Consider the following 15,280-nt stretch of genomic DNA (forward strand, 5'->3'; position numbering starts at 1 on the left):
TTGTCTTCATCAGAGTAAATGGCTAAAGTGGATAATCTGAACTTGAGAAAGATTATCTTTCCATCTGCACTCCATCCACAGGCAGTGACGACACAATTACTGTCAGCCTCCCACTGAAAACAATAGATTGTTGGCTGTTCCAAGTAGGCCACAAATACAACAGTATAACCAATTACCTCATCTTCTTTTTGTCCTCAGAGCATTTATGTCTAAAAAGGTGAACAGAAAATCTCATTCAGTTCTGCTCTAGGTTTACATACTATCTCAGAATCTGTGAAATATCAGCTAAATATGACTGATAACACAGAAAACAAGATGAAGTCATCTATTATCACATAATGCATGTGCCCATTTAAATCAGCCAAATAGCCTTCATCAAAGGTGCACATACGTTTGAATGTTTGGCTAGAGAGTGTACACACAAGTTGACACACAGGTTTAAATGGCTATTAAGAGTACATTTCCACACCTGTGACTTGTTTAATTACAATTAGTGTGTGTGTATAAATAGTCAACGAGTTAGCTCCGGAGAGACCCTTGCACGGTTCATCCAGGACTGCACTGATTTAGCAGGGTAATGAACCGAGGAGGAAGCAAAAGAACATTTAAAGAACCTGCTATATAACCTAGGTGCACTTCATAACTCAAAGGAAGTACATAAAGAGATATCCAAAGATTTGAAAGTGGCAATGAGTAAAGATAAAATACTGAGAAAGCGGATGAAAATTAGGGGTTTTGTTGATATGAATACGCTCTTCGGTAGAAAATAATGCAAAGAAAATCCAACAAGCAACTTCAGCTGAAACATAGGTTTCTCTGCAAAAAACAAAAGCTGTGTCTCTTTCAAGATGAACATTAAGGACTTGAACCAAAATGCACTTGCATGAAAAAGGGCAATTACTGCACCAGTGCAAAAAAATAAATAATAAAATAACTATTACAAAATCCCAAATGGCATACACACTGTTAGGTGACTTTATGGTCACAGCCGAGTGAAAGGCAACAAACACCAATCTAAGAAAAAGCTCTTTCATATATTACACAAGTGTTGTACACCACTGATTGCAGGGATGGCAGACTGATAGCTGGTTCCCCCCATATGTTGTCCTTTTGCAAGACACTAAACCCCAAATTGCTTGAACCACACCTTTCCCCTGTCAACGCACCTTGAAACCCCAACTGCAACTTTATGGTCACAAACACCTATTGAGGCCTTTGATGAAGATGATACCTTCCCCACTTTAAAAATATGGAGGATCTCTGATTGTAGTGGGACTATGTGAGCTGCAGCGGGATAGGAAATTGATGGAAAGATAAATGCAGAATGTTTTCATAAAGAATGAGGATTGGCATTCGTCTGGTCAGAAGCTCTGCATAGGGCGCACTTGGATTTGACAGTGGTCCAAAATGCAAGGCCAAGTTGATCCTTCAGTGGCTACAACAGACGTAAGAGAAGGTTCTGGAGTGGCCTTTAGGATCTCTTGACTTTAGTATCATTGAACCGCTTTGGGAAGCTCTCAAATGTGCAGTTCTTTCAAGATAGCCCAAGCATTTACAGGACTTGGAGTCAAGAAGATGCACGGTTTTACCAACTAAGAAAATAAAGGGCCTAACTATCACAAAAGCCTACAAGGTGTTGTTAATTCTAAAGGGTGCAACGTACAGTATTAAGATTTTTGAACAAGGACAATCTGAATACGCTGTTGCTATATTTTTACTCACTTATTCTCTAAGAGCAGTACACATCTTACAAATTCTGCAGGGGTATGCACGAGTGGGACTATCCAGTGACATAGATGTCTTTTGAATCCTGACGGCAATATGCAGTGAGTGGAGCGGGGGACAGCAGAATCAGTTAGGAGGAGATGACCTTGTAAATAAACTAGCCATCATAATCCGTCCCTGCAGGCTTCAGAACCAACTCCTCTCATCACTCACTCTGCTGGATGATAGATACACATGGTGGGCAGGAGATAATGCACTTCCACACACACCGCTAAACATGTCATTTTAGCACTTTTTAATCATCCGTGTTGCTGCTGAGTTTGATGCAGAAAAGGTACATATACACATTGATGTAGAAACACACACATATATACACACACGCTGCTACCGGGTATATTCTACTGCAGGCCTTTATTGATGGGGTTTATGGGGAGGATTAATACCTGTCAGGTTGGGGCTTTAGCGCAGTACAGGAGAGGGCAAACGGTCACGAAGAGTGGAGAAAAGATTATTATCCTTATTATGATGCCTTGGCGCCCTTCCTTCATCTATCAGTCCACCTCTCTCAATCCATCTGTCACCCTGTCTTCAGATCCACCATGATCTCTACACCTTTCCCCAAATTTGATTGATTTCCTGCACAAACATCTCATTTTCTGTCTCCCTAGCTCCACTCTGTTACTCTTTACACCACTCTATCCTTCTTGTTGATATTCTAGGTGGCACAACTTCCCCAGCTTTCACGCTCGGTCTATTCTCCTTCCCTTTGACAGTCTCGCTGGAATTTACGCTGACTTTAGTCCTCAATCCTTACTAACAGCTTCTCTCTTTGAATTCGCTGCATAGCTATTGTCGCCATCTGATGTGCGCTCGGTAATCTAGTGTAGAAACATAACATGTTTGCGCCAACTTGTCTGGCCGGAAAGGTTTATACATGACTCAATGATGGGCGGTGTTCACAAACTTCAACAAACTGCTCATCAGCAAATGATGAAACAAGGCACTTGTGGTCGACACATGCTCGTTTTCTGTTTTGTAGTGCGAGTTACCTTTACTGATTGCTTTATTGAACTCCTTGTTTGCGGTGTTGCACAATGAGCAGGTGAAGGATCTCAACGTTAAGTAAATGAGCGACTGATTGTGTGAATGAGTGGGTGATTGATGAACCAGATGAGTGAGAGGTTGCGTGAGTGACATAAGCAGCTTGATCTCACTTCACAACATCACTCTCAGCACCAGTAGATGAGTTTCCTCTTTGATCATTGTTGCACTCCTGTAGCCTCCATCGCTCCTGTGCTCCCCGCTGCTCTACCTCTCCCACAGGTGATGATGGGGCCCAGGGGCAGCACATCAGAAGACCTGAGAGAGAGTTGTGTGTATGTTTGTGTCAGGGCGCGGATGTGGCTACGACGCCTCCAGGTGAACAACCATCTGGAGAGTGGCGCGCGCACAGACACGCTCATGCGCAAACCGACATCTGCTCATCCCATAAACAACATTAAAAATACATGGCATATCAAGCGAGGAATGGTAAACTTGCTACGAGCGTGTTTACCATCAAACTGCGAGAGATCTGAGATCTGCCATTCACAAGCAATCATCAGGCTGTCAAAACTTCTTCAAGTCCCATGTGCGCCACCGCCAAGGGCAAAACTGATCAAGAAGGCCTCCAACTTCTGACATCCAAACCACAGCATTGCTCGAGGTACATCAGAAACTTCCTTCTCTGAAACTTTTTTTCTGAGTAACCTTTCCCAAGAGGGAGCAAACAACCTAATCTTCCATACCATCAAGCTGCCAAACGGTGCACTTACTTGGCAGGTTGGTTGGTGCACTTGGTTGGTTTGATGAGTTGATGCAATGCTTGCTTTTTGATTCTTGGCACACAGTGTTGAGATCATGTTCTTCACAAGTCACCTTTTAGACTAGTATAAATATATTTTTGATGAAGCTGTGTGAATATATATTTTCATTCTCCTCTTTTGATAGTCTACCCAAAGAACCTTTGTCTCGGGCGGCCGGCAACCTCTGATGTGAAATCACACGAGAGGACTGCTTTGTCTAATGCCATTAAATATTTTCAACAGGTCTTCGAGTGTAAAGGCTCAGACCAAGACAGCTGTGTCTATCTAACTGCATGACTGCTGTGCAATGGATGGAGCTCAGGTGCCTCTTGGGTTTTTGCTAAGTTGATAAGAATATCAAAGCAGAGTTCATTAAAATTCTATCTGAAGAGCTTTTAATCACAAGTTTGTCTTCAAAGTGATTTTGTTGTACTAACCTTCTTCACTGATTGCATAAGATTATAGATTACACCTTTCATAAATAAGTATTCATTCTATTTTTTGTTGTTTTGTGGTCTTTGTATCATAACTGCGGAGAACCAGTGATCCAGGTCACTTCTATTTCACTCTGTCCTTGATCAAATCAAATCAGCAGCACAGTCTGATTCATGTTATTCTTGTTCAGTGAAGGTCTGTTTCAGATCATTTCACAGCTTTAAAAGAAAACCACTGTTGTAGGATATAGGTTGACATGACATTGTCTGGTTTGCGTATTTAATACATCACAGCCAAGTAGCAGAACCGCTATGCATCGCTGCGTCTCATAAGCGACACCTCAGGGAGCTCTGCTTCTGTTCAGAAAACTATTTTTCATTTTAACAACAAGCCTTTCATGCATTTTTGTTCCCTGAATCCAAAAAATGAGTCCCTAATTTTTATGTCACCTAGTTACCAAATACAAATAAAGTGGTCGCAATGTGGGGGGGATCCTACATTGCCAGCAAACTTTTGACCAGCAGGTTGCTAATTTGAAAATGACTGAGCACAGTTCACCCCATCTTCAACTACAATCATGAAAATGCCCTTGGGCCATAACTGATATTCTGAAACTGCACAAGTGGAGCAATTCAGTTGGCGTGTATCGAGCAATGGATGATTGATTATGATTATACAGAACCTGTTCTACTTTGAATTTGTTCTACTTTCAACAAAAAACGTGATTGATTTGCTAACTTTATATGTAAAAGCCAGAGTTGTATAACAGTGAGAAACCCCTTAGGGAGAGTTACAAGTGTAAATGCCTGGGCACAGGACTTTGCAGCATGTTCTCTTTGTCCAAACTCTGGCCTCTTCAGATCATTTTCTCCTCAATGATGAAAGAAAGCAAGAGGTCTCACAGATGTAGGCAGTAGCTCAGAGTCGATGTTGAGGGGGAGTTTGTTATGTATGAAATGTCCATGTCTTGAACACAGGGGTCTTGGATCTGGTGGGCTTGTTTTATATCAACCCTGACCCCTGCAGAGTAGAGGGCCACTTTCTGCCAAGGCCTGTGTTCACATTATTAACCCAGCGAAAGAATAGAAAATGAAATACCAATAGTTCAACAGTTTGGGCCCTGTGTGTTCAATGAACTATAGTTTTTCTCCCACATACAACTTCAGACTCTTCTGTAATTCAGTTATATTTTTCATGAGTTTACATTCTGTATATTTACAATTTGTCTGAAGTGCATCATATGGCCGTGATCGTACTACTGTCTTCAGAGGGAGGGATTGAAGATATGACATGCAGTGTGTTGCATTTTCCAGGTGTTTGAAAAATTGCAGATTTTGTGGAACTCAGGGAGATTGTTGTTTGTACGTCCTTCTGCTCATAAATCACCCTCTGTTCACAGGACTTTTGCAAACCGTTACGGTTCATCTTCAGACAACTTGAAACCAACTGTCCTGCAGCGTCGCATCTGGAATGCAGCACTAGGTCCGCGATTCAGAATTTGCTTTTCTATGTAAAGCCTTCAAGCTTCTGCTGGAAGCAGAAATCTGTTGACATTAAACATTCACTCGTGTTCTCCATTTTTCTTATTTGTTCTCATGGCCACTCATGACACACATACATACATGCCTATTGTGTAGGTCTCGCTTCTGACTCATCAGAGAATAGACATGGGTCTTCTGAGGGTGTCCTGTGGTGTCTGGCAACAGAATGTTGTTAGTGGGTGGCCTTTGGGTCCTATGGGTTGAGGGGAGGGGCCTCTGTGGATCATCCCACAGATATTTGATCAGTTTGGGATCTAGTGAATTTGGAGGCAGGTCAACACCTTGTGCTGTTTTTCATGTTTTGAGTTGTTCCTAAAATGTTTTTGTGTGTCTGCCTGTGTCAGGCTGCATCCTACTGGGGATGGAGGAGTGTCATTGCTATGGGGTGGGGGTGCCTGGTCTGGTCTAGGTGGGTGGTACATCTCTAAGTAACATCTACATGAATGCCAGGTCCAAACGTTTCTCAGCAGAAGATTAGATTGTCACAAGATGGTTGATGTTATTTACTTCTCCTGTCAGTGGTTTTAATGTTGTGGCTGATCAGTGTATCTGGTTCGGATTTGACCGATTTTTCCTGGGAACCATTATATTGTGTTACGCAGTTTTGGTCATCTGGAACTGCATTCGCAAACAACAACTGGTTCGGTTCAACTAAGCCAATCAAAAATAGGCCAGCTCGGCATTTTGACCAAAAATAGATAGAATCTAAATCCCCTGTTGGTCGAAAAGCTCTGTGTGTCTGAGAACTGCAGTCATTTAGACAGTGCAGTGACACAGAAAGCAGCAGTTTGGAAAAAACAAAACTAAGGCTAAGACTAAGGAGTGTGGCAAAAAATCAACACGCTAGTGGGTTTTGTGTAGCTTCCCTCGTCTGCACCCGTGCCCCTTACTATCAGACGTGTTTAGTGCCTGAAATGCCATTAATAGAATTAACAATAATTTAATTTACTGGTCAATAATTAGTTGGCCACAGATACATTGTGCATCACTAATGGAAATGCCTATTGTTAAAAATTATTTTGGTTTTGAACATAACAATTATTCGACTCAAGCAGCCAGAGAAGCCATCAAAACAAATACAAAGGCACCCGAGCAGAAAGGGGAATTATTTTCTGCAAAACCACAGGAAAGCCGGGCAGAGGGTGGGTAAGGAGCATTTTCATCGACATGGCAGCAATTAAGTTTTTGCACAGCGGAGGCTACACAAAGAGCACAGTCTGACAAAAAACAAGCAGGAAACACACGCTCATTGCAAACCAATGACAATGGGATCTAAATTATATAAAAAGGGCTTTTAGGGAGCCATTTCTGTGATGTACGAGATATTTACCTTTACTCCAGAGGATGTCTAGGTAGTCCTTATCCAGAGGCTGGTTCAGAACGATCAGAGAGATCTTCTGCGTGCCTGCAAAAGGAGACCGAAGGAAAAGGGTAGATGTGTGAATCGCAAATAAACAGAGAGAGACCCGGGCAGTTGATGCATAATAGGCAAACAGTAAAATCAGTAAAGCTAAAACACAGACTTCAGTACATATTTAAAAGGTGTTGATTTGAACATGCAAGTAAGGCATTAAATGCGCAAAACAAAGCTCAAAATTGAAACAAAGCCGCAATAATGAGGCCATTATCAGACTCCATATGGAGGTAGGAAAATAAGAGAGGGGATTCAAAACGGATAACATTTCAAACAGGTCTTGATTTCATGGGAGATCAAAATGTTTATCACTCGATCCAATTAAACCGGAAGTGGTTTGTGTGCAACATCAGAGGATAACAAAAACCTAACCCGAGTATAGACAGTGCGTGTTCAACCCAGGCAAAGATTTGCCTCCACTGCAGTACCTTGACCAGGGTCACAATCAATGTCCAACAAAGGAAAAATAGGGGAAACTGACTTGCACTCATTTAATCGCTTGTCGTCTGAGTACCTTGACCTTGGTTACACACCATCTACAGCTAAAAAGAAAGAAAAAATCTTTTCAAAACCGTAAAACAGCCATAACCTACAATCCTCCTCCTCCCTCATCAACATACCTCCACGTTTCTTTGTTAGAGCGTCACAGTGCAGCATTTCTTCCTTCAACCTCAAATCAATCTTGCTTTTAGCTTTCTTTTGCTCTGCTGCTAATGCAGATCCCCAGACTAATACATTAGAATTATTATTTATCTATCTGCAGGAGATAGAGGGAACAAAAAATAAAAAACCCGCATTCATTGAGAAAGGAAAAACAGACCTGGTTGAAAAGCCTTAATGGACCAAAGACTAAAACACAACCCCTCTTCCCCCTCGCCTTCACACTTTTCATCGCTTGCTCATTTATCTTTCCCTCTCATGTCTGCCCTTATGAATGATTTCTCGTTCCTTTTGAATGTTGCCTTTCACAGCAAAGCCAAAATGCCACATCCAAGCTTAAGCAGCACTTCATCATTACTCTCTCGTAAACTGTGTTTATGTAAATTTTTACGCAATTTAACTGCAGTTTTGGAACGGCAAAATATGATATATCCTATACAGCTTTTATGGTTTCCAATATAGCCAGAGAGAAAAGAGGGGAAAAAAGAAGAATATACTTTAAGTTTCATGAAATTCAGGAGGTGCAAAATGTGCATCACCTTTAAAAAAAACAACACCCTTTTTGGATTTATACCCTCGGGTATAAAAAAAGTGCATTTTGGCTTAACGGAGAAAAAAAAAAAAAAAAGGAGTCCTTTGGGTTTGCGACTTTGTTGCGGCGGTGGGCTTGATGTTGTTAAAAAGTTCACATCACTGGAAGGTCATTTCCAATACGAAAGTCAACCCCGGCCCGAGCGTGGTAAAAGGAAAAAGGGAAAGAGGATAAAGAGGCGACACAAAGGAGGAAGAAAAGAAAGGAGGACGCGCGGAGGGGTAGGTGAGGAGGAGGAAGAAGAGGAGGAGTAGATTTGTCAGTCTTGTCTCTTAATTGGCTGGAGGTGTACAGAGAACAAAAGACAAACCCAACCAGCCGTGACTTTTCAGATAACCCGCCGTCACACAAACACTCACCTCGCCCGCGCACGCGAACGCACGCGCCGAGGAGGAGGTGCGCGGCCTTTCGTGCACTCTGTTGAAAGAAATGTCACCTTGGGATTCTTTTAAAAGTGCCAGACAGCATAAATATCCACAAATACACCCGCAGACACGCACACACACTCACACGCCAAATCCGAGCACATAACCTAGCACATAGATATTCCAGGAATAGGCATTTATAATTAAAATGGTGAAATTTAAAAGGCTAACTGTGCACACCAGGGATTTTAAAATGCAGACATCCGGGGGCTGTTTTTTTTTTTTTTCCTCCTCCGAGAGTCTAGATAAGCATTTTCTGCATGAGATTAAACTAAAGAAGTCATAGAAATATATTCTAATTTTATCTATTGCGGGGGGAAAAAGAGTGTATCACTGTTCTGTGGCGACTGGGGATAAAAAAAAGATTATAAAAGTGTATGACACAGGGAATTTCAAATGCATCTTTTACCTTTGATAGCAAGTGACAAATTTATCAGCTAAATTATATCATCAAGAGGATGTGTGCGCGCTCAGATCTGCTCCGTTCTGCCACCATTTGGGGGATTATCTGCGCACCCCGTGTAATCTTTACACCAAGTCTCGCAGTGTGTACAGTGTAACTCGGCAAACATGTGCGAGTAAACATTTGTTGTAATAGATGCTTCAAAACCCACTGATGGCTTCCGTCAGAGGTGCTCGTCTCTCGGCTGATGTTGGGCTTCCGATTTGCAAGCCGCACAAGAATAGAAGATCAAAAGCGGTTCTGCGTCCCCACAAATCTCCCACGTTTGAGAATGTCAAGTGTATACAAACACGCTGTATGTACACCAGCATGCAGAGCCGCTTTTGTAGTCAAACAAGAGGATTATAGATTAAAAGAGACAAGAAAAAAGGCAATACACCACACTGTGTACTGTATGAACCAGCATTAAAGCCCCTTTGGTATCAAGTTTTATGCTGTTTAAATCTTTATATATGTTGTGTCTTGCACTATTTGTCACTTTATGGTAGTAAATGACCCAACGATAACAAAAAAAGGTAATTCGTATGTGTGTTAAAGTTTGTTTTTCCTTGAAAACTATTAAGAAAATGTTGATGACTCATCCTGCACTCAGGGGCGTAAACTAACGCTGACATCAATGAAACGCATGTCCCTCCTTTGCACTGTGGCTTCCTTCACCAGCACCACTCAAATGGCTCAAATGTGTATGGTTCTCATAGTGATGATCTTCCTTAACCCTACCCTGTCTGATTCATTAGAACTCCCCAGGCATAGATGATGGTGTTTGTGAGAATAAGCAGCAGAAAGCAAGCTTTCATCTTGGCTGTTCTGCAGCTAACAAGTAGCTAGTTACAAAACACCAGCAGTGCTGATGCCATATGGTGGGTGGCGTCTGCTCAGGCTGTTGGAGCTGACCAATCAGAGCAGACTGGGCTTCCAGAAAACATCTAACGTTTTATGACAGCTTTCACAGGCTGTATCCTCTCCAATGGTACTCGCCTTCAAACCTCTTGTTTTCTATCTGTTGGACTGGCTAATCATCCTATCATTTCATCCAAGTTTGTGTGAGCACAAAAAGAGATTGTGTTCATATTATGTGGGAGCCAGGCATGAGCTGAATGGGCAGCCTGCAGTCACTACAGCAGAGAGTCGGTAAAGATCGGTGAAAGACTTTGAGTTTACAGTTAGACGGTAACATTAACAGCATTAAATGTTCGGACCTGAGCCAGCACAGTGAATGGTGAACAGGTGTGAGATGGACAAGGTTTTTTAATCAATGTAGAAATGTGGCTTTATCAAAATAGCTCTGTTGAACTATAAACTAAATCAAAGTTGATCATTCACATAAACCATCACTGCCTTCTTTTCATCGTGAATTTCTTGCTCATATGAAATCCCTTCAGAGCCTCTAAAAAAAGAAAACGTGTACTTGTTTGGTGGTGTATTTTTCACATTCCACTTTGTGAATTGTCAAACATGTAGACAACAAGGGGTCAAGGCGGGGTACTTCATGTTCAGCTCGATTCTTCAGCTATCCGACCATGGCAGGCAGAAGCGGTTGCACCGAATTACAACACCTCTTTGTGCAAAAACTCCAGGAATGCAGCAAGCACCACAGTTCATAGAGATGCTTTCAACAGTGGATTTTTCTAGGACTCGGACCTAAAATTCTACTATGTATAGCACGAGGCACCATGCACTGTGTGGTTCCTGTATGTTTATGAATATCTGTCACTGTTGTACACAAAAGAATCCAACAGGAATGAGACCGGCTGAGATATAACTTTAGTTTTTAACTCCCATGTATTTCCGCGGGTGAACAATATTTGTAGCTTGCATCAGACTCCCCCAGCAAAATTTGTAGTGTATCTCTTTCTCTTAAGCCAAAGGCATTCCCCTTTCATTACAATATGAAGGCTTGTGAGGCAGGAAGAACCCGCAAAAATTACATGAAACTAACAAATGTAACTCGGGCTGTAATACAAGAAACAGAGGGAACTACATGTGCCTGCCGTCTGCTCTACAGGGCAAACTGTTCTGCAATCCCCTTGACCTTTACAAGTGTGGGTAAAACTTGCCTCTAGGCCCAGATCAGTTTTCCTTCCTCCACACTCGTATACACACCACCAGGGAGCTCACATAAACATTGACCTGAGAGCTGTTGCTAAAGGCAGCTAAAGCCAGCTTCCTCCTCAGGTCTGCCAGTGTTGACCATCTGGAGAGGTTTATTTTTTATTTATTTTTTTATTTTAAGGCAAATCAACAGATAGAGAATATGTCAAATTATCATTGGGGAGATGAATCTTGCTGGTGTGTGTCAACAGAACAGATGCTAAATGTATCACAGTCTGACTTTCTTAGTCAAATGTCAGCCTGAATTCCACTGAACATAGTGAGTGTATTTGATGATAGGGATTTCATGCAGGAGCTAGTTTGATTGTTAATTTTTAGAAGGATTTGAATAATCAAACCGCCTCTTCAAAACACACATGAAGCCCTCTGCGGGAAAGATCCATATGTATGATATGTATGCATGACACATACTGTATGATACCTATCCACACTGTTGTCATGAAGGTCGGTAGTGGTTTGTTTTGGAGGTCTAATTCCCCCAAGACTTTGCATGTGTGTTAAAGCGAGTGGGAAAAGCCGAGAGAGGGAGGGCTGGTGTGACAGCGATGTGAGTGAGCGTGGATTCTGATCAGATGCACACGTGAAATCACCACATGCATCTGTGTGTGGACCTGAGTGTCTGATGCCTGTTTGTGCCGAGGGAGTTTGTGTGTGTTTGAAAGGCAGCACCTGAAGGCAGCAGGCAGTCCAAAGGCGTCAGCTCTTCCACCATGGCCTCGATCCGCGGGAGCTCGTCTTCAATCAGCTGACTCACTTGGAGCTGAGGAGAAAAGTGCAGACGTTGCTCCAGCTGTTCCTGCTTTTGAATTCTAAATGTCCTCCTTTTGTTCTTTGCGGTCAAACCTATCAAACGCAATCACTTCGTTTTCAAACTTTTCTCTAATTCAAGTTCGTCGCAAGCCTTCATCTGGACTTGTTAATATCATTGAAACGAGCAACAACGCCGATCAGCCACAACATTAAAACTACCTGCCTAATATTGTGTAAGTCTCCCTTGTCCCTCCAAAACAGTTGTGACTCATCAGAGAATGGACATGGGCCTTCTGAGGGTGTCCTGTGTGTCTGGGAAGGGGGCCTTTGGGTCCTATGGGTTGAGGGGAGGGGCCTCTGTGGATCTTCCCACAGATACTTGATCAGTTTGTGATCTAGTGAATTTGGAGGCCAGGTCAGCACTTTGTGCCTTGTGTTTTTTGAGTTGTTCCTAAACCGTTTTTGTGTGCGTGCCTGTGTCTGGCTGCATCCTGCTGGGGATGGCTGCTGCCATCAAGGAGTGTCATTGCTAAGGGGTGGGGGTATCTGGTCTGGTCTAGGTTTGTGATACATGTCAAAGTAACATCCACACAAATGCCAGGTCCAGAAGTTTCCCAGCAGAACATTGTATTGTCACAAGATGGTCAATGTTATTTACTTCTCCTGTGAATGGTTTTAATGTTGTGGCTGATCTGTACATACACAAACACTAACATGCACATGAGAGCATGACAGTCAACTCATACTTGTGTTCGTGCTGTTGCTGGTTCTTTTGCTTTACAGCTGAAGGACAATGATTATTTGTCTTAACTACTGTCGTGAAAGTAGGGCAACCCCTAACGACGGTTTTCATTACTGCTTAATCTTGTCGTGGTATTGTCTTTTGAAATGGTCTCTTACCCCGTGTCTTAGTTAGTTGTACATCCTGTCCTTGTCTGTGTTCCCTCCTGATTGTTTGCTTCTCCCAAGCTGGTCTCACCTATGTCTTGTTCCCTCATTAGTTCTCATTGTGTATACAGTCCTGCCTCTGTATCTGTCCCTTTCAGTTAGTCTCTACAGTTACCCTCGCGTTTCCAGGCATTACTGTTCACTCACCCTGCACACACTCGTTTACTTGCCCCGGATATTACCTGCGTTCTTCCCTGGATGTTTTCCCTACATTTTTCCTTGTGGTCCCCTGCCCTGCTTCCTTTACCTCGCTCTGAGCTTTGACAAGGTTTTTGGATCATCCGGCGTCTCTCTGCAGCTACTTTTGTTACCTGCTAAAAATCTACCGGAGGTCTTCCTCATTGATCGTGTATTCTTTTGAACATACGTTAATAAAAATACCTTGGTAATGTCATGACTTTTCTTAAGTTGCCTAAATATTCATATTTCATGGAACAGAAAAAAAAAGCAAATACTCCCTTTAGAAGGAAGAACTATTTGGACCAACCAAACATTAATTAGCCTGTCATTAAAATAATTTCTTTCTTACTAGAATGATAATAGCCACACACAAGCATGTCAGACACAAACCCATAAAGACAAAATATTTGTTGACTGGAGACATTTAGTGCGTAATTAATAATTATTTGATCTTTTTTTTTTTAATGAAAAACTAATTAGAAATATCCAACTGCAACTCATGTTTGGATCAGCTGCTAAATATAATACTTGAAGCCTTAGCCTTTAAGAAAATTGTAATATACATCTTTCACAATATCTAATTAAAAAAAAATAAAAAAATTTAAAAAAAAATTAATTTGTAGGTTCATGCCAAAAATAATCACAATCTGTGTTATCTTCTTTTTAGTCGTGCCCTTTACAGAACGTACTGCAGGCACAATTACAAATACTGAGAAACACCATAACATTTCCTTTTTGTCCAAATATTCAGTTTACAGTCAGAATAAATGAAATACTGAAGAAGCTGGATCCAATGATTTTATATAACTTATTGGCCTTTTTAATCAACTTATTGATGAACCAGGTGTTGACAAAGTCGTGTGTTCTTCACAAAGACAACAACCTGTATGGAAGTAACTGATCACAGTGATACAGCTGCACCTCAGCTGAACAGGTTAAACCTCCCCTCCCCTCTGTAATCATCAGTGACCTCCACCTGCATGCTATCACCTCTCCGTAGCCTCCAGTAATCATTTACTGTGCCCAAAGGGACACCGATGCAGAACCATAAATCGGTCAGAAGGACGGACACAGCATTTAAACTGGGGCTGCATTGTCATTAATGATTAATCTCCTGCTTATAGGCTATAGTTATTGTGCCCCTTACAGAATGTGCTGTATGTAAAGGTTAATAAGAACAGCGGAAAATAACCTTAACATGTTCTCTTGTTGTGTCTAAAGTTGACAAAATATTAAGTTTACAATTATATGAAACTGAAAAAAGCAGCAAATATTTACGCTGAAGAAACCAGAACCAATTGTTTTTATTTATTTATATCTATATAGTAATAAAGATACCTTAAAGATAAACGTTTTGATATTTTTTCAACTAAACAAAATGATTATTTTTATCTTTTAATTTATTTTTAATCAACCTGTCACTCACACAGTCATGTGCGCATGCGCCAATACGTTATCAGCACTTAATTGTAAACGATAATCAATAACTTCCACTTCCCACCGACACATAAGACCCGGGCATGCTTATTTCTTATTTTTAAAATGACTGTATTAACAAATGGTAATTGTCTAGTAGCTGCCATAACATGGCATTATACTACATTTGTTTGTAGATAAACACTGCAGAACATAATTTTTATTTAATTTACGCATTGGTGGTGTGCACATGATGAAGCGTTCACTGACACTACTGCACTACTACGCTACTATTACACCCATATCAGCGGCTCTTCATTCATTTTTATAGCACTTCACATGGAGGAAAAACCCCACACATGCTCCTCCACGTTATTCGGAGATAAAAACCTGTTATTGGGACAAAAATAAACGGTCCAACTCCACGTTTCACATTTAATAACCCGACTTCATCCCCTAAAGCTGTCATGCCCGTACTTTATTAAAAAAATGTGCAAAAACTTACAGAATGATGTTACTTCCGTGTCTGACGCTTTCAGTAGTCAACGACAGTACAGGGAGTCCTCTCAGAGATCTACCCAGCAGCATTTAAGAGCTGCTTGCTTTTGTTATGGGGACACCTAGAGGCGAAAGGTGGTATTCATTCGTTTGCAATTTGTGAATACAAGGAGTTCATCTTGGTTTTCACGGAACATGAATAAACAAATAAATAAATAAATATGAAAGTAAATGCTCCCAAAATAACATTAAAGATAAACATAAATTCAGACATAAA

The 15,280-nt window shown here is 41.4% G+C and overlaps 1 protein-coding gene across 1 annotated transcript in view; it reads right to left on the bottom strand.

The window, feature by feature from the left end:
• The window catches only part of tpk1 (thiamin pyrophosphokinase 1), a 72,717-nt gene extending 57,670 nt beyond the window's left edge, over positions 1-15,047 (bottom strand). The window contains exons 1-3 of the mRNA XM_084565991.1: positions 15,011-15,047; positions 11,881-11,971; positions 6,876-6,950 (exon numbers count right to left, since the gene is read on the bottom strand). Of these exons, the coding sequence (XP_084422117.1) occupies positions 6,876-6,950; positions 11,881-11,923 (118 nt within the window). The 5' untranslated portion in view covers positions 11,924-11,971; positions 15,011-15,047. The remainder of the gene's footprint in view (positions 1-6,875; positions 6,951-11,880; positions 11,972-15,010) is intronic.
• Positions 15,048-15,280: the final 233 nt, after the last annotated feature.

The sequence above is a fragment of the Chelon labrosus genome (genome assembly GCF_963514085.1).
Source record: "Chelon labrosus genome assembly, chromosome: 18".
Lineage (NCBI taxonomy): Eukaryota > Metazoa > Chordata > Actinopteri > Mugiliformes > Mugilidae > Chelon > Chelon labrosus.